This window comes from Sinohyriopsis cumingii, unplaced genomic scaffold (genome assembly GCF_028554795.1).
Source record: "Sinohyriopsis cumingii isolate HCF-2022 unplaced genomic scaffold, ASM2855479v2 utg002092l, whole genome shotgun sequence".
Taxonomy (NCBI): Eukaryota; Metazoa; Mollusca; class Bivalvia; order Unionida; family Unionidae; genus Sinohyriopsis; species Sinohyriopsis cumingii.
Genome location: NW_028316127.1, coordinates 121,901 through 147,921, shown reverse-complemented (window position 1 = coordinate 147,921; position 26,021 = coordinate 121,901). Strand labels below are relative to the sequence as shown.

Genomic DNA, 26,021 nt, shown 5'->3' with positions numbered 1-26,021 from the left:
TATTTAATGGGTGGGTTAAAAGTTAAAATTATGAACAAATATACTCTAAGAAGGGTAACAGTTTCAGAAAACAAACTCAAATTCTTCCTATACAATTATATTTTAACATATAGAAAAGAACGGTACTTTCATTTGGAAGATAATAGGACAAGGTATTGAGATTAAAACAATAATCATAATGTTTGTAAAATAACCTTACCTTGTGGGCTTATAATGAATCATTTATGGTACTTTTCAAGTCTTTGAGTATAGGGTTAATGTTTGTACTGTACTATGTTGTGCTGGTTTTCAGTGGCATACAAAATTGTGAAAACAATATGACGACTTACCCCTGAATGATATTTCTAAAGTTTAACTTTAGTGTCGCTTTCTTTCTATCCAAACAGTTTAAAATCACCCAACAGTCAACACGTCCGTTATAAGTTAATAAGTGCTATACATTTTAGTTTAAAAAGATAATGTTGTACTTTCGGTCTAAACGTATGAAAATTAACTTCACGTTCAACAATGAAATAGAAATGATAGATGACTTTCAGAATATGGTTGGACTATATTTCTTTTTCAGAATATGTTCTCAATTGTTTTCTTCATTGATATTCCAGAATAAAATTCAGTGGCATTTTTAATGTTTTCGTTGTCATATGTCTAATGTCTGTAATGTTTATTGAAGATAACATGACCAGCACATGCATTTGTTAGTATCATTATCGCCCTACAGGGACCTCTCAACAAGATATTTTATTTTGGCTGCAAACGCACATGTTTTTTAATGGATGCAGGTTTATGATGCAAATGTTTAAACATTTCTGGAAAAGATGGACGCAGTTTGCTGACACAATGTCCTCAAATTGTTAGTATTATTCTTCCAGTATGGTTTTAAGTTCTTATGAATGTTTCGAACTAATTTCACAGGACCTCTTAGGTATTTCAATGCAAATGAAACTCTTTATAGTCATTTTCCAAATTTGTGATGAAATCTGATGCAATAATTATACATCTGGGTGAATCAATACTGTCTCACATATGTTCAATTTTTATGACAGGCAAAGTTCTCCTAATTTACATTACCCGATCATAAATAATAAGGGGCATGAGTACTAAGACCTCGCAAATCCAGCACTCCCAAGTTATATCTTTTTAGCTTATTAGCTAAAGGTTATCGATCCATCTTTGTGGCAGGTAGGTAGAGTGACCTCCCCATTATAAGTGGATTGGCGCTAATTCATGAGATACTTCAGTTAATACCTCTGCTCGTCCTGAGTAGCACGCTCTGTACAGACAGACCTCTCATTTGTTAGGTTTTCTACCTTAAAGCAAGCACTGGGAGTTGTCTCGTTGACGAAAAATAATACCCCGTTCATAAATTTCCAACGTTTTTGATCTTTATTTCTTCGACGACAAAGTATATTTTAAGTGTCTTTGTGCCTCACACACTTTGGTAACATTAGTAAGTACTTGGACTTGTTGCGATTGCGTTCCCTCATATTTATATAGCTATATTTAAATAGACGTAGGTCTGGTGCGCAATATAGACAACTAATATTGCAATATAAGTTCCGTTACTGTTTAATATATACAGATATTTTTTCTATATTAATATATTGATATAGTCTTAGTGTCCACATCGGGGTTATATATAATGCTTGTACCTGTATAGGCTAGAATTTGGACTTTCATGCCGGTAACATTCTCTTATAATTTGTATTTTAGCATCCGCTTTGCAAGAATCAATCACGAAGCTTCATGCATTTGTATGTGCATGTATCTTGTGTATTATATAAAAAAACTCATCTATCTGGCTGCATAGTTTCCACAACATCAGATATGTACAGAAATGTTCTATATCCTTATTTTAGTCATATAATCGAATTCATAGTTACTGTAAGCGACACTTTAAAGATTGCACTTGTATAGACAATAAGGTGGTATGTCCTACATGGAACATTTATTAGAATTGAAATTTAGTGTACACTTTGTAGGTAGATTATTGTCATTATGTATTGCTATGCACGTACAAGTTCATACAAGAGGATATGTGCAGGGCTACAACCTGTATATTTTCTCAGCTGTATTTTCTCTGACAGATCTCGACCACTTGCAAGATCAGAATGAATTTCTACATATGTAATTTACCCTGGTTATCAATCCACGAAGTCAAGTCGAAATTGCATTTAATCGAGAGAAGTCAGTTCAGTTATCACTGAAGGGGAAGTCACAGTCACGTTGAGAGACGAAGACTTCATAAGTTTTCACGCTTGGGTTCGATACCATATCACTCTCTCACAAGTCCGTTTGTCATTAACGGATATAAATTGATGCACGAACGCTCAGATTTACTGGCGCCTACTACCATGGGAGGTCTGTCTCCCTAATCATCTAAACAACTGTTGCCTGCTCAACTTTCCGGAAGTAGTTTACTATTAACTAAAAGGTATAATCTACTTACAAATTGTTTCCATGTTATGCCAGAGTTACCGATATTCTGAGCTGCTTGCTTCGTCAATTGCATTAGAAAATGGTCAACTGATATTAAGCTTATTAAAGAAGCCCTCATGAATAAACAGTTCTCAGAACCAGAGGTAGAAAATCGCACAAGCGAGATGACACCCCCCAATTTAAATGGAGTGCCTAAGAGCACATTGTAACACTATCGACATCAATATCTCACATGTATAGCTTCCTACTTTGTCTCCTTGGCAACAGACACCATCAATCACAAACAGAGACTTCCATTGCACTACTAATCAAACCATGGAATCATCGTGGAAAACAAGATAACGGAGAAAAACAAAGACCGATCGGATCTTCTGTCCAATAGTGACTACACACGTCTTTCCAAAGACTTTAGCCCTTTGTTGTAAGAACTAACCAGGCTGAACTTCTGTCAAGAGCCTCCTTGGTTCACGGCACCCAGACTCAGTGAAGAAAAAGCTATTTCAGTGAATTTAAACCAAATGTAGTTGCAGCAAAATGGGTCAGTATTACTCATAAAGGCACTGCTTTGATTGCCACAAAGAGGCTAGTGTGCATGGGGAATAGGAGGTTTCTATTTAATTTCTTTCTAATGACGACCCCTCATCTCAAGACCATCTATGGAACCCATTGCAAATTCTGAAGTGATACTTAAGAAGGACCGAGACCTCGCGCCGACACAGGTGAAAGTCTTTCGTACGTCTCACAGAGGGAAATGATGACATATGAGCTAGAATGCGTTCGACCTTGATAAAGTGGGGAATTCGTTTTGTAGATCGGAAAATAACCGCAGACCAAATTAATGTGCTTCACAGATAGGTTCATGAAGTTAGGGCATTTGCCACAAACATTGCAAGAGAAACTGAACCCCTGATGGCATTATCCATGTCGTGTGAGGGAGTTTATAGTGTTTCAATATCATTATAAAATGCCAATCCCGTCTGGTGAAACTAGTAGCCGTGGTGCATAGAGGTTACCTTCCCATATCATTTGACCGCTTCAGAAGGATGTGGCTTAACGACTACCTCTGGATTTGTGGGGGACGGTGCCTTCCGCTCCAGTAGTAACTGATATGTTCGCGGTATTAAGAGCCAATTTTTTTATCAATGGGACATCATTCTATCAAACAGTTAATTAGGTGGCCTGATAACGTTTTGAATGTTTGCTATAAGGATGTTTTCTTTGAGGTCGCCATTTGCGATATGGTTGTAGTTCTCCCTAATATATTATGATCGCATTACTAGTATTAAAGAAATATATACTATTAGAAAAAGATTAGTTTCGAAGAAATGTACTGTGACTTACAAAAGTACATTTCTAGAAATGGAAAAATCCAAATTTGATTTGGTTTGGTGATTTAGGGCACATCAACACAAGTTCTTGGTTATTTAGTGTTGAGGCAATTGGAGTAAAGTTCCTTGCCTTGTTTCTTTAGAGATGTACTTAAATAGTTTTGTATTTTTGATTAGCTTATGAAGCCAAGCATTCAATAATTGCAGTCTGTGAACGAAACATAGTTTGCTCAGAGAGGATTACACATATTTTGTCTATGATTTTTGGTATTCTAGTTATTCTTTATTGTCCAATTCATGTCATTTTTAAGATATGATTCGCAGGAGCTGATATTATGAGAGACAACTATAATAAACTTGGCGTCGTCAGTTGCATATTATATTTGTTATGCGCAGTGCCATACTAGCGCACTGTGAAGTGACCCTGAAATTTGTAATCTCCAATTGGTAGTTCGCACATCCAACAAAGAGTAGAAGCGGTGTTTCGCTTTATCCTCGTTCTTCAGAGACCGCCAACATTTTTATTTGACCCCCAATTTTCATAGGAAGGCTTGGTGTTTTCTCAGTGGGCTACCAAAATTTGATGGAAATAACGGTTGATGAGCTTAAATACTTTTTTAAAAATATCTATTTGCTTGAAATTATATATTTTGTTGCTGAGAATGATACTATTCAACATTATCATGATTATGCGATGTGGATTACGGAACTATGTCTTAACGTTGAATGTTGATGTTTGAGTAGAGAAAAAAAAACAAGTAAAACAATTAAAACTTGGTAAAAGTATCAGACCTAATAAGCTGATAAATTAATTTTTAATTATGTTATTTATTGTAATCATATTTGTTATTAATGTTACAAATTATTGTTAACAATCTACTAAATGTATTAGACACCTTTAGCACAGTAACTAAGCAACTTTGTTGACTGAACTGAGAAGTTTATGTTGAAGCTCAGGCTGGTTTCTAACAAAATATGTTTACTGTGGATAACATTTTAAAACTTCATGGCTTACTTACAAATTCTCTAAATTCAAGTAAAAAAATTATATTGACTTTTACAATTACTGATTTTGCAAAAGCCTTTGAAAATGTCATAGTACATTACAAGCTTAGGAAATAATGGGACAGATATGTTTTGTTACTACAATACATTTTATACATTAAACGGTTAATAGTAGACATACAAATAGCAATATCTGGTCCGAGAAATATGTGTGTGAGTGAATACACAAGGTGAATGTTTATTATCTATTTATTGTTGACGTTTAAACGACTTCAAAGATTAAGGTTCCCTAAATGAGATTGCAGTGAGATATTTAATTATTCGGAAAATATTCTTTATAATTTGTGAAGATCATAAAAAAGTGTCCATTGAAGCAACTGATGATTGAAAATGGGTCCAATACTTTTATAATATATATCACCGAAACGTAAATAAGAAAAGTAACCGTTATGGTATAACAATGAATTTCGAAGCAAACTGGGCTTTCAAATGGTTCAGATATTTTGTAATAAATGTCACATAAAATTAAGTACAAATAAATAAAAAGTATTATGGTGTTTTCAAGGGTCGAAAGAAGTGCAGTTGCAGTTAATGACCTATTTATATACCCGTTGGAACTAGAAATAGTTAATAACGTTGACTTTCTTTGCATTGTGTTAGCTTAGGTTGTACATTTATTGAATGAAACCAAAGGCTTGCTGGACAGACAGGCTAGTTAACCTTTTCTTGTAGGTGTAACATTTTTGTACATAACTTAGATCATATATTAACATTAATGTTTTGTAAATTTTTTGATATTCAGAAGTCCCAAGTTTGAAATATAACACCAAAACTGCGATGCAAGCAAATGGAATGGAGAGTCCACTTAAATGTTTGAAAAGAAGATCTGTGACTCTTGATATGTTGCAGCTAGATTTTATTTATGGTGAATTAGGGACAATGTCTCTATGAAAAAATATATACATGTACAACCGTAGTTTGAAGCATTAGTAAAACTTTTTTAGGCTTAGAATATAAAATATGTTTATTTTGATTGCATTTAAAAAATATATTGATCTGAAGAGTAATTATATCAGTTAGTATTTATCACTTGCCAAGCAACGTATTACCTGCAAATGTTGTTAAAAACTGGCATTAAAGGATAGAAGATTCTTTGAGATATACTTTGTCTGTGGATTTGACTTGAGAGTTCAGACATAAAACATATCTAATTTTCGTTACGGTACAAATAATTTTAAAGGCTATTTTAAGATGGAGGACATCCTCACGTAATTTCCATAATAAATCTGGCATATAAAGGATACATCATCTTACCCATATTAAACACAGTTAATTAAAACTATGCAATTGATTGCAAAGTTATTCTCTCTGAATTAAATACAGAGAAGTTTATAAATCTAACATTGCTCGTATGCTATGATTTAAGCAGATCTAATGCTTCAAACTACGGTTGTACATGTATAATCAATACTATAACTTATATATATATATATATATATACATGTGTGTGTGTGTGTGTGTGCAACTGCTGCCAAGTGAAGACCAGATGTTGAATACACACCAACAAATGGGGACTTAAAAGTCAAATGGGGATCCGAGTCAATATGTAATATGATACATTACAATTAATGAAGATGAGAGAGGGAACAAAATGATTCTTGTATGATTTATCGATGATGAGAGAGAGCAAAGGCAGATGATGAATGAAAAAAATTACTTATATTTAGCATTTATGGTAATACTGACGTTAGAGAGGTACAAATGATACTTGACCTGATAACTATACAATTGATGATGATGAGGTGAAAAACATGGTGGTGGTGAAGGATAAAAAAGGACAGTGAATGAATATTGTCCCTACAGAGCAAACTCACCTTTTTACATGGAAGTCCCTATTTCGTCCCCTTCAGTACTCACCTTAACCTTTATAGTAAAATCCAGCCTTTGCCAAGGAATTCTGTGTGTGTGTGTGTGTGTGTGTGTGTGTGTGTGCGTGTGTGTATTTTCTTGAACAATAATGCAGTTGATTTATGATTTACGATCCATTTATAAAATTATGTACATTTATTACCTATTTGTTAATTGTCTCTTAGTGGTAAATTCGCATTACTTCATTTACAACATGCATATTTTTTGCTTTAATAGAAGTATATGAACTGACGATAAATATGTCATATATTTGGAAAGCTTAGTATATGATGCATTACCGTTATATTTTTTATGTCCATTAATATATTTCTTTCTTCACCAGGCCCCTTCAAAAAGTATTTTCAAGGATTTGTGGTCGAAGAAAAAAGAAGAGGTATGTTATTTGACCATAAAACAAATTTTAATTTTAGAATATTTCTCAAATTTTCGATTTAAAGTTGCAGCTGTGGAGACAGAATTATCACTACACAACCAATCGATGCATACTATGAGTTATCCTTTGCACTGTTTGATCCCCAAACTAAATAACAAAGACCTATAAATGTGAGAATGTTTACATTGAATGTCAAGGTTGTGGTAGCAAATCAAGTTTAGCCTTCGCACGAAATTTCGAATCAGCATGTATGTTCTCCTAACCAGTTTGAACAGAGATCAGGTGATATTTGACATTTATGGGGCCATATTTTGCATGGGATAAATTACAGACTCGTTCAATATCAATATTTTAGACTAAAAAATCCAGCGGAGGATGATAACTCTTAACATGTAAAGGAAAATAAATTTCAATTCGACGTCATTAAATCATCTTGTCTCGCGTACGCGTTAACGCTAATTTCGCTAAAAGTTAATATCATTTAACCTGTTAAGAAAGGACATAATGCCCATACAACTGAGAACCAGACTGAGTGTTTCCATGATGTAATGTGACATTCAATTGTGGGTTTTTAGAATTTTGAAGTTAAGACGTTGTTCTAATCATCCTATGGCATACATTTAGGGACGATACTTTGTAGAAAACAACACAATTATCTCTGGAAATGTAAGTTATAAAGATAATTTGTATATAATAACATATATTCGGCAGCAATATTAATATTGCCCCAATTCATTACTCCGGAAAATGCATTACCTCACCACATTGTATTCGGTTAACTTTCCTTTATACTTCCAAAAGCAGCCTTTCTGGAAAGACTAAAATAATATCTTTCGGTCTTTATATTATATTGAAAAATGGAAACAACTCTCAAATATTACCTCCCTTTACAACTTTTTGGTGGCTTCCATTTGAAAGGATATCTTGCAGACGATTCTATAAAAATATATTGCTTATATTTAATTCATTAAATTTCATTTTCATTGGTACAGTGACAGAAAAAGAACTGTTTTATATGGTTCATAAAACAGGTAATACAATCAGGTCAATTTCGTCTTTGCCACATTTGATCTCAAATAGCAACACACATTTTTCCCGGTGGATCTGTATCTTAAGCATATTCTCTCATTGTAACTCGTTATTCAATATAAATAATAGCATCATACTGCCACAAGTCCATATTCCATCAAGATTTAGCACACACAACCAGAAAACAATGCCACTGAGTTATCGGTATGTGAACTCGTGCGTAGCGGTCACAGTCGCATGGCAACCAAGTAATTAATTCTCATATATCTACACATTCTGAATCCCTGTTAAAGAAATGAAGGTATATAGGATTAATTATAGAAGATTACAAATATATACCAAATAGAATGGAGAGTACCAATCTCTGGATTCTACGGAAGAATGCCTAAAAACGCTAGGCAGAATTACTATTTAATACAAATAATAATAACATATAGGTTAGAGAATGTTAATGCGTACCATGCAGAGATTCGAACCCAGATCCGCGGGTAAACGACATCCATCATCTTTCCTGCACACATCAGTCCATGTTCCATCACGACTCATCACACATCACCAAAACAATGATGCTACTGAATCTGTGTAATACGCATTTGTTTGTTGCAGACACACTCAAATGGCGACCTAGACGGATGGGTAACCCGACCATCATTGCATTTATTGCTATTGCGAGTGTTTACTAACTGGTCCGGTCGACAACGAATGGGCGATATACGACTGCAGTTGTCACGATTCACTTTTCGCTGAATGTCGAGATGTCCATCCACGTGTTCATACATCTATGGTAGTCTATACCAAATGCTCTGCACTAGGATATTTCTCATCCGGACCAAACATTGATCTCTCAGCTTATGGTGGACAAATTTTACTCATAAAGGCGTCCTCCAGAGTCTAACTACCCTCTCCGAACCGATATTGTAGTATACCACCACTTTTAATGGCAAGTACTAAGGACAAAATGATGCATCTAGACGATAAGGTGTCATCATTGCAACACAGAATGGTCTGTCCATGGACCCAATTTGTACAAATGGACAATCGACAGCTAGACGAAGTGGATAAGATGGAAATGCTTCATTCATCTGATCGTACAATGGAACGGACAGAATTCAGCTCTAATGCAGCTCCAACATAATGGACGAAACGATATTATACAAGACAAAGATCTTTCCGATTTGAATTTCGATTTTAATCTAACCGGACCAGGCTCAATTTCCAAAAATGAAATCTCCATTGGTTCTTAACGTGGCCAACTCATGCATGTTAGAGATCCTGTTATCCACATCACTCAGCTATCGTATAACCTACTTTCCGATAGCACTTGCCACATCATGCATAGTCAGTGAGCTAAATGCCCTCTTGTTGGATGCAACCTTCATGCAGTTACGCTTGTCCTAATGATACAACCAAGTTACTTTTCCAAAAACAGGTTGCCATCACTGGGTAATCACCAACACATTTTTCGCTTCCTCTCATCGATCAATACGTTGATAAAGGCGAGACCCCAAAATCCCGTGCTCTCTCTCAAGTATTATCTGATTTGCTTGGAAGATATCCATATAGGTCTGCCTCTCAGGTTTTGAAGCAAGACATATCACATCAACCTTTCGGCGCTTGGTTAAAGGGAGAATATAACTGACCTCTCTTGGGAGCAGGTGTACACTGACCTCTCTCAGGAACAGGTACGCCCCATGAAAATCTAGGCTTACGAAATACGCGCAATTTCCATAAGCCTGGCAATCGAACGTTACGTCTCCTGTCGAGACGCCGTAGTCAGCTGGATGACATGCTGAGACCACTTTCTCAGCTTTTTGTGTCAAAGAGAACTGAGCAGTTGTAGCTGAAACGACAATGCAATTCTGTAACTTGGCGGTATTGGCCACATTCATTTGATTTTCCTGGAAACACTTTAAAGGTTAGACCAAATAGGTACAAAATCTCATAGCGTTATACCCGTATGCATAAAACTAAGGTATCCCGTTGTGAAAAATAACATTAGGAGAATTTAATCAATTGGTAATAAAAGAATGATTACCAATGGTGACTCAGGTAGATGTGGGATAATTAGGATTTCCTCCACCACTTGCATATTATTCTAATGTAATGTGGTCGGGTAGTCTATCTACCGAAGAAAGCAAATATTGTTTGGTACATAAAGTTTCTCCTGTATTACTTACCTCATCACATTAAAAGCATCCCTTCTACACTTCCCCTGCGAACATCCTTCAAGGTGTCGATCAAGTAAATATCGTCTTTCAACCGCATATAAATCTAGCTGTATAGCTCTTTGAAGGGGTACATAACCTATAAGCTTTGCTTTCGTTTTAAAACCGTACCGACATAGTTACGTTTTTCCGTCTTTGCGTGTTCGGAGTGGCTGTATTCAGAGGCAGCAAAGACAATTATTCTAATGTAATGTGATCTGGTAAGTACTATAAGAGAAAGAAATATATTTCTAAAACAAAACCTTTTTATCATTATGTAATATCCTTGGCCCATTGTCTGTTTGATCTAAATTCTCGTCACTTCACTTGATTTCCAGCATGCATAATTCGTGCCCGAAGTAGGTTATATGGCACTGTGGATGAAGCATACCAAAGTAAATATCATTGTTATTGTAGTTGTAATTACCGTTTGCTTATGCATATTGTCACAAACTCAAAATGCTCAGTGAAAATGTGCCACCTAATAGATGTTTCATCCTTACGACAACATTTAGAATAAATCGAAGCTTATCAAATGCTTCAAGTATTGCATCATGTTTTTGCTTTGTGTTTAAAATCACAACTGTATTTGATAAACATAATAAACATGGTTCATATGGTAAGACATAGTAAGTATAGTATGAGAATTATATGGTAAACAATCTCCATTTATTTATATAATTTACCTCAATTAAATATTTGTTGTCAACTTAAATTAATGAACATAGTTTAATATAGCCCTTCAACAACACAGAGCGATACGTTTTGTTTAAAGAAAAATCTCAGCCATATCGACCTTGTTTTGCCCGATAATCGTTCTACTCCCCGACTCCAAACTTGAAATAATTGATCCCAAATATATGTATCATTATTCATTGATGAAAACGTGGAAAATGTTTAGAGTGAAGTCTTTACAAATACGTGGTACCAACCAACCATGTACACAGGTTCCATTTTCTAAAATACGTTTCCGATGTTCGGATTTCTAAGAAGTAAACTGTTTTCGAAACTTTTCCAAAGAAAATCTAAATATGAAAATGTCCTTTATTATAAGAAATGAGTTCGCGTCGACACTGATATGAATTATAACATGACTCATACTATAAGAACATATGTTGTTCTCATGCATTTGTCGTCTAGACCTCTTACACATTTCTATAACTTGATTCATATATAAATTGACTTCTGGTACATTTAACTTTTCTTTTATTTACTAGGTCTCTTTAAAACGTATGTGCAGTATGAAGGAAAAGGAGGAGGTATGATATTGGACAGAAAAAATATATTTTATTGTTGAAGATTAATGTACCCTTATTAGACTAAAAGTTGCATGGTACTATGTTGCAGCATTTTTTAATCTAGACAGACCTGGGACTGGCAGATAGCGTCAGCAATACAGAAACAGTTTATGCAAAACTTTGCACATTTGTTATCTTTCGCAGGAAAATTAACACTTATTGATATTGGAATGTTTATATTTAAAGTCAAGGTGATTATTCTTAATGGACATGTATCATGACATTTCGAGTCAGGGCTTAGATTTCCTTTACCAATTTCAAAGAATTTTGATAACATATGTTACACTCATTTTGTCAATGGATGAGCCAGGCTAATTAAGTAGTCGGCAATTTGGAATTCATGGTGAGTGCTCTTCCTATCATTTCCGAACAATCAATTGACATCATTCTGACAAAATCCATGGAGACATGGTACTTATGTTTCCATTTTCCTAAAACGATCCATATGGATTGCAGAGTTGGTAGCCCGAATGCCACTTTGACTGAATTTAATTTGTTTGCATTGTATATAATATCTGGATAAGAACTGTGTTCAATTACATTACAGTGATTACTACGGAAGGCATAATTGTATTTCTTGATAGATCTGTATTGTTTGTTTTGTGTATGCATTAACCTACCCAGATAAAATTATGCGAAACTTACTATCAAGTAATATATTAATTGAGTGCAGATGCACAAACAGTTATGACTAACATCATGAGTCTTGAACAATTTAAGTGCTGTGTTTTAATTGGCATATTTTTCTGATGCATCATTCCCATATCATTATCATCGGTATAAAACAATATCACGTCAATACTACTTTCTCTCGCCTAGTCAAAGGTCTTTTTAGCGTAATATGGTATGATATGGCCCTACCAGGTCTGATTAAAGTTTGTATTTGATTTGCTATCCTCATTATGGTGTCCATAGCAAATACATTGTTCAAACATTCTTGTCATCACCTTATACAGTTATGATGAATCTTGAAAATATTAATGTTCAATAGGTTAGTGTTAAAGCACCATGATCTCCGAGTAAATATTGGCAAATGTCCTCCTGCGGGTCCCGGGTTGTAGAATTGGCCAGACGTGCCTCACTTCGTGTCGCAAGAGGTGACTAAGTAGAGTCAACCTGTTTGCCGTGGGTTGCGTCGCGTGTTGGGGGAGGAAAGGATCCTGGTAGTTGATCAGAGGCTTTCCGATGCAGTACACTACTTTGGCCTCTAATTCCTCTAGACAGGTGGTCGGGATGGGCCGGATCTCGACAAATCGGCTGGTTACGTCGAGACCTAGGAAGTCTTTATTTACTCGCTCGCCTACTTTATATTTCTCTTTGTATCTGTCTTGATACCACCGTTGTCCCTATAGTATATTCCTTTAGCTTTCTCTTTCCCATGTCCTGGAAGACTTCCTAGAAGGCGGTTTCTTTACGGATAAATCAGGAGGTAATTTTAACGAACCAGGAATGTGGTGGCTTCACGGGCTAATCATAGGTAATTATATCGATTGAGTATAGAATCTGTGTATCCCTGGCGCTTGAAAAGTGTTCCCTTGTTTGTCACCATGGTGGGCGGAAAGCAGGATGCTGAATTTTAAACAATCCTAAATGGAAAATCAAAAATCAGAACAAACGTACAAAACCTGTATCAGACACAGATGACGAAAATTGTAGTGCGGAGTCATTTTGAGGCTTCATGGTTATACAGCCTAAAGATGCCTCAAAACCGCCTGCCGCACTATCTCCGTTTGTGATCGAAAGAAAATCACAGGATGATTGGCACTGCAAAACGTATCAAAAAGTTGAAATCGGGTTGCCTTCTTGTTGAGCGAAATCGACGAGGTAAAACAGAAAATAACAAGAAAATAAAAATTTTCTTCGATATCCCAGTAACTTCATTCGCTCACACAACAGTCAATATGTCCATAGGCTTGATTCCCTGTCGTGACTTGCCTGGAGTCAGCGATACAAATTTAATTGAAGGGATAAAAAACGAAAGTGTCACTGCAGTCCGTAAAATACGCATTAAACGTAATAACAATCTGCAGGACACCAACATCATAGTACTCACCTTCAAACATCTAACAGTACCCAGAGTGGTCAAAGTTGGCTTCTTGCAAGTGAAAGGCGACATATACATTCCGAACCCCCTTCCATGCAATAAATGTCAGAAATATGAACATCACGAAAACCGCTGTTCAAAAAACAAAATATGTGGCCGACGCTGAGACCATACTCATCAGGAATCTGATTGTAGAGCAACTCGACATTGTGTCAACTGTGGAAAGAAGCCCACGCCAATTCCATGGATAGTGATACTTGGAAACAGGAGAAGGAATAGAGAGGGTAAAGAAGACATCTAACATTCCCTATCCAAAAGCCAACAAACTTTTACAGGCAACAATAGTCAGCCTGGTCATTCCTTCTCCGCTGTAGTGAAGAACAATTCCAAAAAAGCGAAGGATACTCAAACACAGATTTACCCGATTCAGCACCAAGCTCTCACACCCATTATCATGCACAAAACAACTCGGCATCTACGCAAAGAACCTTCAATAATATCCCATCACCGAAATTACCAAATAATAAAAACAAATCTCAAGGAAATAAGCAGCAAAATGGGTCAGATGACCCTATCAAACTCTATAATAGGTTTGGAGACATTGAGAGCATGGATGCAGAAGAGACTGCTCCATGCGTTGAATGTAGGTTTAGACCTACCACCAAAATATCCCCCCACTTCCTTCAGAGAAATAAACACACACATTGCCTTCGCGAAAAGTCTTACCTAGCTCCACAATCTTCACTTTAAGTTTAAAATGAAGGACACCATCATACAATGGAACTGTGGAGGACTTAAAGCCAACTAAAACTGCTTTTAAACGAACATGATCCTGCAGTACTATGCCTTCAGGAAACATTCTTGAAAAATAAGGACAACATCACACTTAACAACTACTCCCTGTTTAACACCTACTTTCAAAATGTTGCCAGCTCCTTGGGAGGAGATTCTGTTGTTTTGAAATATAGAGCCCCTCATATCGTCGTCCTTTAAAACAAACACTTGCAAGCTATTGCTGTAAGCGTTACTCTATATCGAGCAATTACCGTTTGTGCTATTTACATATCACCACACACCAACAAAGTACCAAATAAATTAGGGGGGCACTGAGTGTCCGAGTTTTCTTAAGCCCTCTTTGTACGGATCACTGCCATCTCACATCTGTCCGCGTCGTTAGAGCCTCCGATTCGGCAAATATGGGTATGTGAAAAAAGCTTGCCATCAGCTTCTCGTGGGTTGGTGGTGCTTTCCAGGTTTATCCAGGGTTCTTCCTCCACCATTAATACTATAGCCTATCGTGTGCTGAAAAATGGTGTTAAACCCCACAACAACAACAACCAAATGAATTATGCAATCGTGTTCAACAACTTTCAGCGACCTTTGTTTCGCTCGGAGATTTTAATGCCCATAACCTCTTATGGGGATCAAATTACATAAGTGACATAGGCCACAAAGTAGAATACTTTCATCCCTAGACAGAATTTGTGTCTATATATCACCAAATCAACAACACATCTACACCAGGAACGAGTACAAACACGTGTATCGATTTGACAATTTCTTCTTCTTCGTTGATATTGGATTATGTATGGAAGATCGCTGATGACCTTCATAGCAGTGATTACTTTCTAATCTACCTTGAAAATATCAACTCTACTACTGATGACGCAATTTCACAATGGAATATAAAGAAGGCCGAATGGGCTAAGTTTGAAACATTCTGGAAAACTAGGCTGAATAAGGATACAGTCTTCAAAGTTAATAACCCTATTCAGCATTTTACATCTATTGTAATAGAGACTGCAGAATAATCCATTCCCAAGTTCTCACCGAACTGTAAAAGAACCCCCAAAACCTTGGGTTGCTAAGGAATTACGGAAGCTATCAGACAATGCCGAGAAACATTGACAAAATTTAACAATCATCCGACACCGGCAAATTTAAGTAAATACCGTACTCTTCGGGCCAAAGTTCGCCGTACAATCAGAAAAGGAAAAGATAATCATGGAAGAAATATGCTTCTTCTTTGAACTTTCGTTCCTCTATTAAGAAAGTTTGGGACATTATCCGCAAATAAACGGAAAGAGAAAACACAATTCTCTCCGACATCTGAAGCTAAATAATAACAATTTTAGTTCAAAACTTGACATAGCAAATTTTCATGCTGACAGTTTCTCTAAAAATTCCTCATCATCTAATTATTCCGAAGCCTTCCAAAGAGTATAAAATCAAAATGGTCACGTTTAAAATTCACATCCAACAACTCGGAAAGTTATAACCAAGTGTTCTCACTATTGGAGCTAATGGACGCTTTAGACAAGGGTCATGATACATATGCTGGGTCTGACGAAAAACATTACCAATATTTGAAACACCTTCCAGAATCATCATTAACATCTCGTTTGAAAATCTTCAATGATTTATGGATTACTGGTAATGAACATAAGATTTGGACAGAAGCAACAGTAAGACCAGTTCCCAAATTAGGTAAGAATAGAGCAGATCCTACCAACTATCTACCCATTGCACTGACAAGCTGTGTCTGCAAAATAATGGAACAAATGATCAATTCTCGAATTGTATGGTACATCGAAACTAACATTCCAATATCTCCTTTCCAACGTAGCTTTTTTTGTATGGCCGTAGCTCCAGTGACCATTTTGTTGGACAGGAAAAACATATTCATGACGCATTTATCAATAAGGAACATTTAGTAGCGGTTTTCTTTGATTTAGTACAGGCCTATGACAAGACATGGAAGTACTGGGTACTAAATTACCTGCACTATCTGGGTGTCAAAGGCTGTCTGCCCTCTTTGATATCAAACGTTCTCTCAGACAGACAAATTCAAGGTACGAATGGACTCTGCCATCACTGATTTGCACGAGTAAGAGACGGGTGTGCCTCGGGCAGTACTATATCTGTGACGCTTTCCAACATCAAAATCAATAGCATCACCAAATGTTCGTCTTCTGTTGTGGACTGCCCGTTATACGTTGATGATTTTCTAAAGTGTTATCGATCAAAGCACATGCATACAATTGTAAGACAACTACACAAAATATCAACAAGATTCAAAATTAAGACACTACTAACGGTTTCTAATTCTCGAAGTCAAAACCGATATTCATGCATTTCTGTCAGTTACGAAGACATCATGATGAACCTAAACTCAACCTGGAGAGAACGCCTATTCCAGTTGTTGAGGAACAAAATAAGCTTTTAGATATTTTCTAAGAAAACTGACGTTTATTCCACACCTAAAGAACTTGAAAGCTAAATGCTTGAAATCTCTAGATCTACTCAAAGTAGTAGCGCACACTGACTGTGGTGCTGATAGAAAGGTCATCCTTAATTTATATAGAACGTCTATTCGCTCCAAACTGGACTATGGTTGCGTTGTTTATGGTTCAGCTAGGTAGTCATATTTAAAGATGCTTGAGCCAATTCGTCATCAAGGACTAAGACTCGCTCTGGAAGTGATTAAGACATCATCCTGTGAAAGTCTCCTTGCTGAAGGAAACGAACCACTTTTATCACATCGTGGAGAAATGCTTTCCGCACCTTAAACTCTCAAATTAAGATCAAACCCTCTCTGAACTCTGTCTTTTCTGCTGTTTTGCAACTCGAATACTAAAACTTGTACGAAAAAAAGCCAGACGCGATACCTTCCTTTGGCATTAGAATATCATCCAGCCATGACAGTACAAAATTAATTTTTCCAAAATTCAGCAACGGTCCATCTCCGAAACATCTCCCTGGCTACTTAAACAACCAAAAGTAATTTTTACGATTAAACGATGGAACAAGATCTCAGACAAACTCTTTTGTCTTCCACAATTCTTATCATCAACTCCTCACCGAGCTGACAAACTACAGAAGAATTTATACCAAGGGATCAAAGGATGAGGAAAAGTCTGCTGCAACTTTTATTAGTGGAAAACACACAATACAAGTTCGCTTACCAAATGGCATATCAATGTTTTTTCTGCCGAAATCAGAGCAATAGATCTTGCTCTGCAAGATATTGAAAACAAACGTATTTTAAACATCATCATCTTCTACGATTCCCTATCAGTACTTCAGTCACTACACAATAGAGAACTTGAGCATCCATTGTTGACCAATGTCTTCGTCAAAAAATACTAAGCTGAGTACCTCCCACATTTTTGTGTAATGTTGTTTACCTAGCCATGATGGTATTAAAGGTAATGAGAAAGCAGATCGGGCTGCTAAAACGGCCCTAACTCAAGAACCATCTCATTTTAAAATACCGTATACTGATTTAAAACTTAGTATCAAAGGGACTTTACGTCAGAAGTGGCACACATCATGGAATGATGCAGTGACTAATAAACTTCACGCCATCAAGCCAACCCTAAGAAAATGGACTCCTTCCTACAAACCATCCGTAGGGAGGTGGTAGTCATTGCAAAAATTCGAGTTGGTCATACGCATATGACCCACTCACAAATACTTAAAGGCGAAGACCCATCAGAGTGTGTTTCTTGCAATGGACCATTCACTGTTAAGTACTTTATGATGGAGTGTTTCTACCTGCAACCTACACGTGATCAGTATGACAATATTCATAACATGAAGGAGCTTTTTGATACAATAAACTTCACTTTTATTGTGAAATCCTGGAAAGAAGTTAACATTTAGTCTCAGCTATAAATTTTACGTCATCACCTTGTGCAGTTTTATGTAATGTATATACCGTCCCATTTTCAATACCGTTTCATTTGTCTTCATTAACATACAACATTTACACACCCCTTGATCGGGAAGCTTTATTTTTTACCGTTACTATCTTATCGTTTTAATTTCAACTATTTGGTTTTGATATCGCTCTTCGATATGAAACCTTTTATAATATTTAAACGATCGTACATATAACTTTTTGTACGGCGCTAAACAGCCTAACAGTGCTGGTGCATCGTTAGAATAGAATCAATCAATCAATCTATTTTGCAAATGGGCCAACATGTAGTTTTAACATTTGTTGACACATCAACGGAGTTGACTTTCATTAAGCTTTACAGGAACCATTCAAATTCTGTGTTTTACTGCATTTGTGTTTTTTTGGTGTCTTCTCTGCCGAATATACTTCCATCTAAAGTATTGTGTACACTTTTTTAAGAACCACACATTAGTATTGTAATATTGATTTACATAAACCAGATTGTGATCATTAGGACATGTTCTTTGTCTTGTTGTGGCTTCCCCGGCAATCATGTGACTCATATAGTTGACTGATTACGAACGTATTAGTGACCACTCCTTATTAACCATTGGGGCACTTTCTATAAAATGTCTTTTCTCTGTTCTATGACATTTTCTGCCATCCCTAATTATTTATGGATTCCACATATCTGGCTTCTATTGCAAAAAAAAGAAAATGATTACTGACATCTAACAAATAATATTTGATTAACATTTGCTTAGGAAACTTTCGTATGTTATGGAATGCTAACACTGCATTTTCGGTTATCACACTATTAAACTTCATATTTTTGTATGTTTCCGCTACATATTGACATTTGAATTTAACTTTGTAACAGCATTCTCTTTGACATTCTAACAATGTCCTAACAAGATTTATCTCTTAGGGCGGTCTGCAATCATTTGGGTTTATAACAGCCTGGTTAGAAGTGCATTTGAATCATAAATACCAGATCAGTGTGTTCAATGTTAATGGTGTAGAGGAATGTGAGTAGGATTGGAGATGTAGTGCATATTCTGGTCTCTTGACTGACAAGCGTGTTTTGTGGCTAGACCTTACTGTATTATTTAATGCATACACTACATGTCAATGCTAGCTGATTTTGTGTAGCTAATGCTGTTTCTTAATATTCTTTTTATGGTGGAGTTAGAACTTGGTTAACTTGATAGGCTATCATTATTAACTTCATTACACTCTAAGCCTGAAATAAATTTATATGATCCAGGAATATTCGAAAGTATAGTTTATATGGCACTGATATTAGGTGGACATAAAATAATGTTATATGTGAAACAACTTTTGATTTAACAAAATATTAATGACAATGACATTGTATTGGTGTGATTCTAATAGTATTCATTGTACTGTTATACTGTATGGATGAATGTATGGTTGCTGGGAACAGATAATTATGGACCAAATAAACGATAAACTTCTGTGGAAACATTGATTTATATTACTCTATAATATAAATGAATCGACATCATTTATGACCTGAATTAATTAGGTGTTTCTTTATATTTCCACACTGTAAAATCAACACTATAAGACAATTACACTGAAGGATGTGATGCACTTGGTACAATATTTAGTTGGTGACAACTATCTCCAACATTACACACAAGATCGATATAAGGATAGTGATGATGCGAACGAAGATTCACAGAAAGAGTCAGATGCAAATGAAGTCCAAAAGAAAGACCACGCTGTCAGTGGAATCCAAATAGATGTGAATAAACTCGAAACGAAACAACAGAATGTGAATGAGATCCAAACAAAAGATCTGACTGCAAATGAAGTCCAAGCGAACAATCCAGGGTCGAATGAACTCCAAAAAAATGAGCAGGATGTGAATGAAAAAAAAACGAAAGGTTGTGAGTGCTTTCTTCTCTATTACACGTTTTCATGCAGCAATATATAACTAATTATCTTGACCTTTCAAGAACTATTTATTCTTTAAGTTTGATAAGCACAATTTATCAAAGAACCTGTCTGTGACTAGTGTTTTGTTTTTCTCCTATTTTAATAAATCCAGGCTTTAGCTACTTGTACCGAATGCTTGATTCTACCCATCAAAGTGGGGTTATTTTGTGCTTCCTGTGCCACACCTACGACTTACGACGCACGTGCACACATTTAAGTACTACCTCACAACATAATCGACTCAACGACCGAATTATCGACCAGTCAAAACAGATCAAAGTGAAGCTGGCACACATTCATTTGAATCATGTTAGTCAATGTAATTAAATCTAGACAATTCTCATACATTGGTGCGAGTCTCCTTTATAAACGAATGAGACAATTATGCCAATAAAGGAGCTTTCTATGTTCATATTTAAACAACATAATGTATATTATGGTCACTTTAAATGTATTAAGTGATATTTACTTTGTGGATACAATGATTTTCCTAAATTATGTTGCATTAAAGATGTTAGTCTGGGGAAATCACATTTCATAATTAGATGTTTAACTAAAGGTGACCACCTCATATTATTTAGCCTTTGATATTTGTATATGACAAAATCAATTATAAAACAGGTCTGAAAAATATGATACTTCTGAACCTGAGTTTGTGTTTGAGTTTGATAATTTGATTTTGAGTTTGAAAATTTGGGTTTGAGTTTGAAAATTTGTTTCAAAATCACAAACGATTTTACTTTTCAAAGTTCGTTCCTGGTAAGATCAAAGTGTTTCTGACTCATTGTTATGATCTATGTAAGGCAGTGTGATGAGACATGTATATCGAGTATAGTTTTGATTATGCTTGCTTTACTGTTACCTTCTGGACATTGTGACGGTCAATTTGATAATTTTGTTTAATAATGGTATTTAAATTCTAACCTGTTCATAAAAGTTAATATGAACTTTTCTCTCAAAAGGTGAAGAGTTTCCGAAGAAACCCGACTTTGAGAATCCCTGTCATGATCTCTTTATTTGGTCAGTTCTAAACAACCAACAGGATAAAGCCAAGTTGTTCTGGGATAATGGAAAGGTAATCATTTTATATGAATAGGCTGTCGATTTGTGGACATCAGTAACGAGATAACGATATAAAAAAGTTTTGTCAAAGTGCTTCAGCCTGTGGATATGTCTCTCCGTCAATTCCTGACAAAGCTTGATGTACCATCTTCTCCCACAAAGCTTGGAAGATCGTAAGAACATACTGCTTTCTCGTTTACATTTTTGAGGGATATTTCGTTACCGTTTAACACATTAGGGTTACATTGTATTTTTAGAGTTGAGACTGACATCGCTTTCCCTTCCCCACGATTTGTAGGATTTCAACTAAACTTTGTTTAGTATCCAGTTTCACATGTTGATCATTGTTGACTAGTATTGTGGATCAAAGTGGAGGCGTAATATTAAATTACTATATTACTATTGACCCTTAAAGACAAAACCTACAGGCCTGATACATTAAATTCTCCTAGACCCCATATTGGCCTACTTAGCATAATGTTAAATTTTCATATACCTAGAATGGGTCATAATGTTAAACTTTCTTAGCATTACATTTCCAAAAGCGCTATAAGTACAAAACAGTTGTAAAGATAAATTTATATTGAGACTATAACGGGCCATCATTAATGTCACTTTCAAATAAATCTCACACTGGCCAGCATGGCCTATTTCTAATTTATGATGTACTCCATATTGCCCCACTATACAATTCTTATACAGATTTATGCTTTTCCAGCTTCAATCGTTCATTGTTGCTAATGTTCATAGGGCATGCATGTGTCAAGTTAATATAGTAGTGAAAACTCCAGATATTTTATTGCAAGCTCATATTGGATAGAGTTATTTTTATTACATATGTATATAAGATTAAGTGTGCTTATCCACATTCTGTGTTTCATGAATTTTCAACAACTGTTATTTTCAACCTCTTAAAAGCCGCTTGACCAGGTTAACACAAAATAGAAAATGGCACTTTGGCATGAAGATCATTCAAGTGTAGACATCAAAATCATATATAATATAACTTAAATAACATTATGTCCACAGCTGATGAACATAATTTGGCCAAATAAATGTAAATAATACCAATATGATATAATCTGCATTGCCAAAATTATACAGCCTCAAAAGGCTTCTTTACAAAATAACTATGACTGAATTATGAATACATCTGCAAACATTATCAAATCATGAAGGCCTTTACATTTTATAGATAGGAGTATGATCATCGACACGGCATGTGTGCTATTACTAAAAGAGAATAAGAAATAAAACACGACTGTAATTACTTTCAAACACGCTACAACAATTCAAAAATCCGAAGCAAAGAAAGTTTGATTACGAACAAAACTCTATCACCCTAAAGTAAAATAAGTAAACTTGACCCACTATGAAGTTTGGGCTTGTTGTTGAGTTTAATTATAGTGGCGTGCGCACAATTGCCACTTGAAGTTTGGGGGACACTATACAAACTTTTGTGTTCTTACAGGTGAAATGGGCAAATGATACTTCATCCAAATGAGCGATATCATAGGAGACTTAGGCGTTTCTTTTATTTGGAATCGTTTTGACATAATCTACGATGTAGCTTTCAGGCGATGGAAAGATAACATTAAATTACTCGAGAAAGGTCATTAATACAATTTTTAATAATGCAAAAGTAATTGTTTTAGGAGTTTAGGAGGGTATGCTATATTTTCAGCCTCGGCAAATGTGAGCCACCACTGAGATAGATCATCAAAAATAAGTCCTGAATGATATTTTGAAAAACATTCTTGATACATGTAAAAGTAGAATATATCTCAAGTTAATTTGTTTCAAGTATGAAAGGTTGTAGTATAAAGAAAGTCATCTGGACTATTTATAATATCAGTATGCATTTTACAGGATAAAATCGCTGCTGCCCTAGCTGCACATGCTTTATTTTCTGCCATGGAAAGTCAAATTGATGATCGAGAATTACTAGAAGGAATTGATGACAATAGCACGTAAGATTCATTGCAACCTTTTACATCACATGGAAAACAGTTAGTTAATTATAAACAACATGTTAGCTAATATTTCCATGATAGTTAATTGTAAACAACATGTTTACGTGGCAGGAGTTCAAGGTTTATCATGTCTACAGTTAACTTGCTTTTGAAAATTTTCTCATTCTATTACGCCATAGGTCAAGTGAAAGTATTCATTAATACGGATTTGATAAACACAAAACAATCATCATTCTTGTTTTGGATTCTTATGTGAGATATAATTTGAGAAAAATTATTTATTTAGAACATTAATTGATAGTAATAAAGTCTTAATTAACTTTCACGCCTACTTTGGGATTAGTGTGATCTCATTCAAGGACATACTGGAATACAGCATTGTGTTATATCGGAACATTCAGTTTTATTGGAATTCTTTCGAAACATTCTATATTTGTCTATACTTTTTGGACGTGTGATACGGCATTAAAAATAATTTAGACCTTAATTCACTATAATGTATGTGTCGTTTGAATACTCACTTTGCATTGTACTGTAGGCAAATAAATTCCTTGTTGATTGTATGTACATCTGTTTATTTCACTTATTACTGTTGCATAATGTAAGACCTAAAGTCGAACACAGTGTTCGTTTTTTTAAAGTATGAAGAAGTTTTCCCTATTGTCTTTTCTGATCTTTGATTCTATTATCCTTTGCCACAAGGTCAAGAAGCATGGTAACGTTTCCTCAACTCTACAGCTCTATCCTAATGGGCACATTCAGATTTCATCACGTTATGCGTTCGAAGACATTGCCTAGATGGGCATATGACACAGTTTATCTGTTTCTGTTTATTATTTTTACATGTGTTTACAGTGAGTTTATGGCATTAGCCATAAAAGTTGCGAAAAAGTGTTATGAAACTGATCCAAAAAAAACACAGCATCTGATGATTTGTAAGATGAAGCAGTGGGGTAATGCAACATGCATCGAGATTGCCGTGAATGCACGTAACAATGAATTCGTTTCCCTACAAGCATGCTATGATGTCTTCGACGAAATCTGGATGGGAGGATTGAAGCAGGAGAATAGCATAAGGAAAGTAAGTAAAATTCATCACTGCATAAGATTTAGCCAAATGAATTAATGCATACGTTTAGCTCTGCTTGCCTTAAGTTACAAGTATAGTGACTTTTCTGCTATGTCCTGGGTACCGCAGGATCAGAAAAGAATGCTGTTTGTATTGAAAATAGAACATCATCTAAGCACTTATACACCTTTATTGAATTTATTTGACAATAAAGCTAACCTATCTGATTCGGCCCACTTAGAGGGGTGTCTTGTACTGAAGGTTGCATGCATATCTTTATAACTTAATTGTTTCCATAAAGTGCCTCATATCATTTCACAATTACTGAATATCACGTGACATGAAAAATGCTTGTTTTCCTTTTGGTAATATTTAGGATTTAGAAGAAGTAACTCTTCATTTTAGAGACCTTATCAAATGCGATTGCACTTATTGACATACCATGCAAATAATTATGAAGATCTTGATAAAATATAAGTATATCCACCTTTATTATCTCTGCTTTCATACATTAAATCTAAAGACACATGAACACAAGCACAAGATCGGTAGGAAGTTTAAATCTTACTTTCGTCTCTGCAGACAAATGCTTAGCTAATGTGATTGTTTCAAGTTAGAGGCAACACAGCTCACATTGAAAACGCTTTCACAATTGTTTAATTACAGTTCTTATATTCACGTCTTAAAAGATGCATAGACATATGTGTATTGGCTCAGGAAACTAGAGTTCTGGGTCCAAAAAAATAAGGACAGTTCTGGCTCAGAAAAAGGTGACAAATAATGGATCGATGAAAAATCAGGAGAGTTTTGGGTCAGAAATAGAACAGTTCTGATTCAGAAACAATAAGGACAGTTCTGGCTCAGAAAAAGTACGGACAGTTCTGACTCAAAAACAAATGGCTCGTAAAAATAAGGATAGTTCTGGCTCATAAAGAGAACAGTTCTGGTTCAGAAAAAAATAAGGACAATTTTTGGTTCAGAAGAAATCAAGGTGTTTCAGTGTGATATGAAGGTGAAGTTATGAATTGATAAGACAAGGTATCTAAATGTCTGAGTTTATTAGCAAAATTAGTGAACTGACTCATAAATGACAATACAAATGATTTTCTGGATAGATATAGTTTATATATTTTGACAAGTCCCTTAATTAAAATTTTTATATTACAGAATATGCCAATTAGGACGATGATATAACTATTATATGATATAAGGTCAATTAGAAAATAAATCACTATATATATAGTAGCACTTGTTTGGTAGACTTGGACTTTTTTTTTTTTTGATATCGTGTGGAGTCTGAGCAGAACAGAAATGCTATATTCGGCGGCCCTTCTCATCAGAAGTAGGTCATTTACCTATACTAAGACGTGGAGTATACGTTTATGTTCCATATATTTGTACTTTTATTTAGAAGTTAATTTGGTAAAACATCAGCGCGGCCTTAGCACGTGTTATCATATATAACGTTACCTGCCTGAGCAGGTCAGCTGGCACAAAGGCATTGTTGTTATTTTCTTAGTATTTAGTAATGACCATATTGGCTGTGATGCAAAACTGCTAGATCAGCAGGATACCCAAAAGCAATTATAAGCTATTCCACCAGCAAAGATGATTGCTATTTT

At 35.4% G+C, this 26,021-nt stretch overlaps 1 protein-coding gene across 1 annotated transcript in view; it reads left to right on the top strand.

Moving 5' to 3' along the window:
* The window catches only part of LOC149771161 (transient receptor potential cation channel subfamily M member 3-like), a 60,466-nt gene that overhangs the window by 15,179 nt on the left and 19,266 nt on the right, over window positions 1-26,021 (top strand). The window contains exons 4-8 of the mRNA XM_089948793.1: window positions 7,021-7,075; window positions 11,522-11,563; window positions 21,258-21,370; window positions 23,227-23,327; window positions 24,186-24,411. Of these exons, the coding sequence (XP_089804919.1) occupies window positions 7,021-7,075; window positions 11,522-11,563; window positions 21,258-21,370; window positions 23,227-23,327; window positions 24,186-24,411 (537 nt within the window). The remainder of the gene's footprint in view (window positions 1-7,020; window positions 7,076-11,521; window positions 11,564-21,257; window positions 21,371-23,226; window positions 23,328-24,185; window positions 24,412-26,021) is intronic.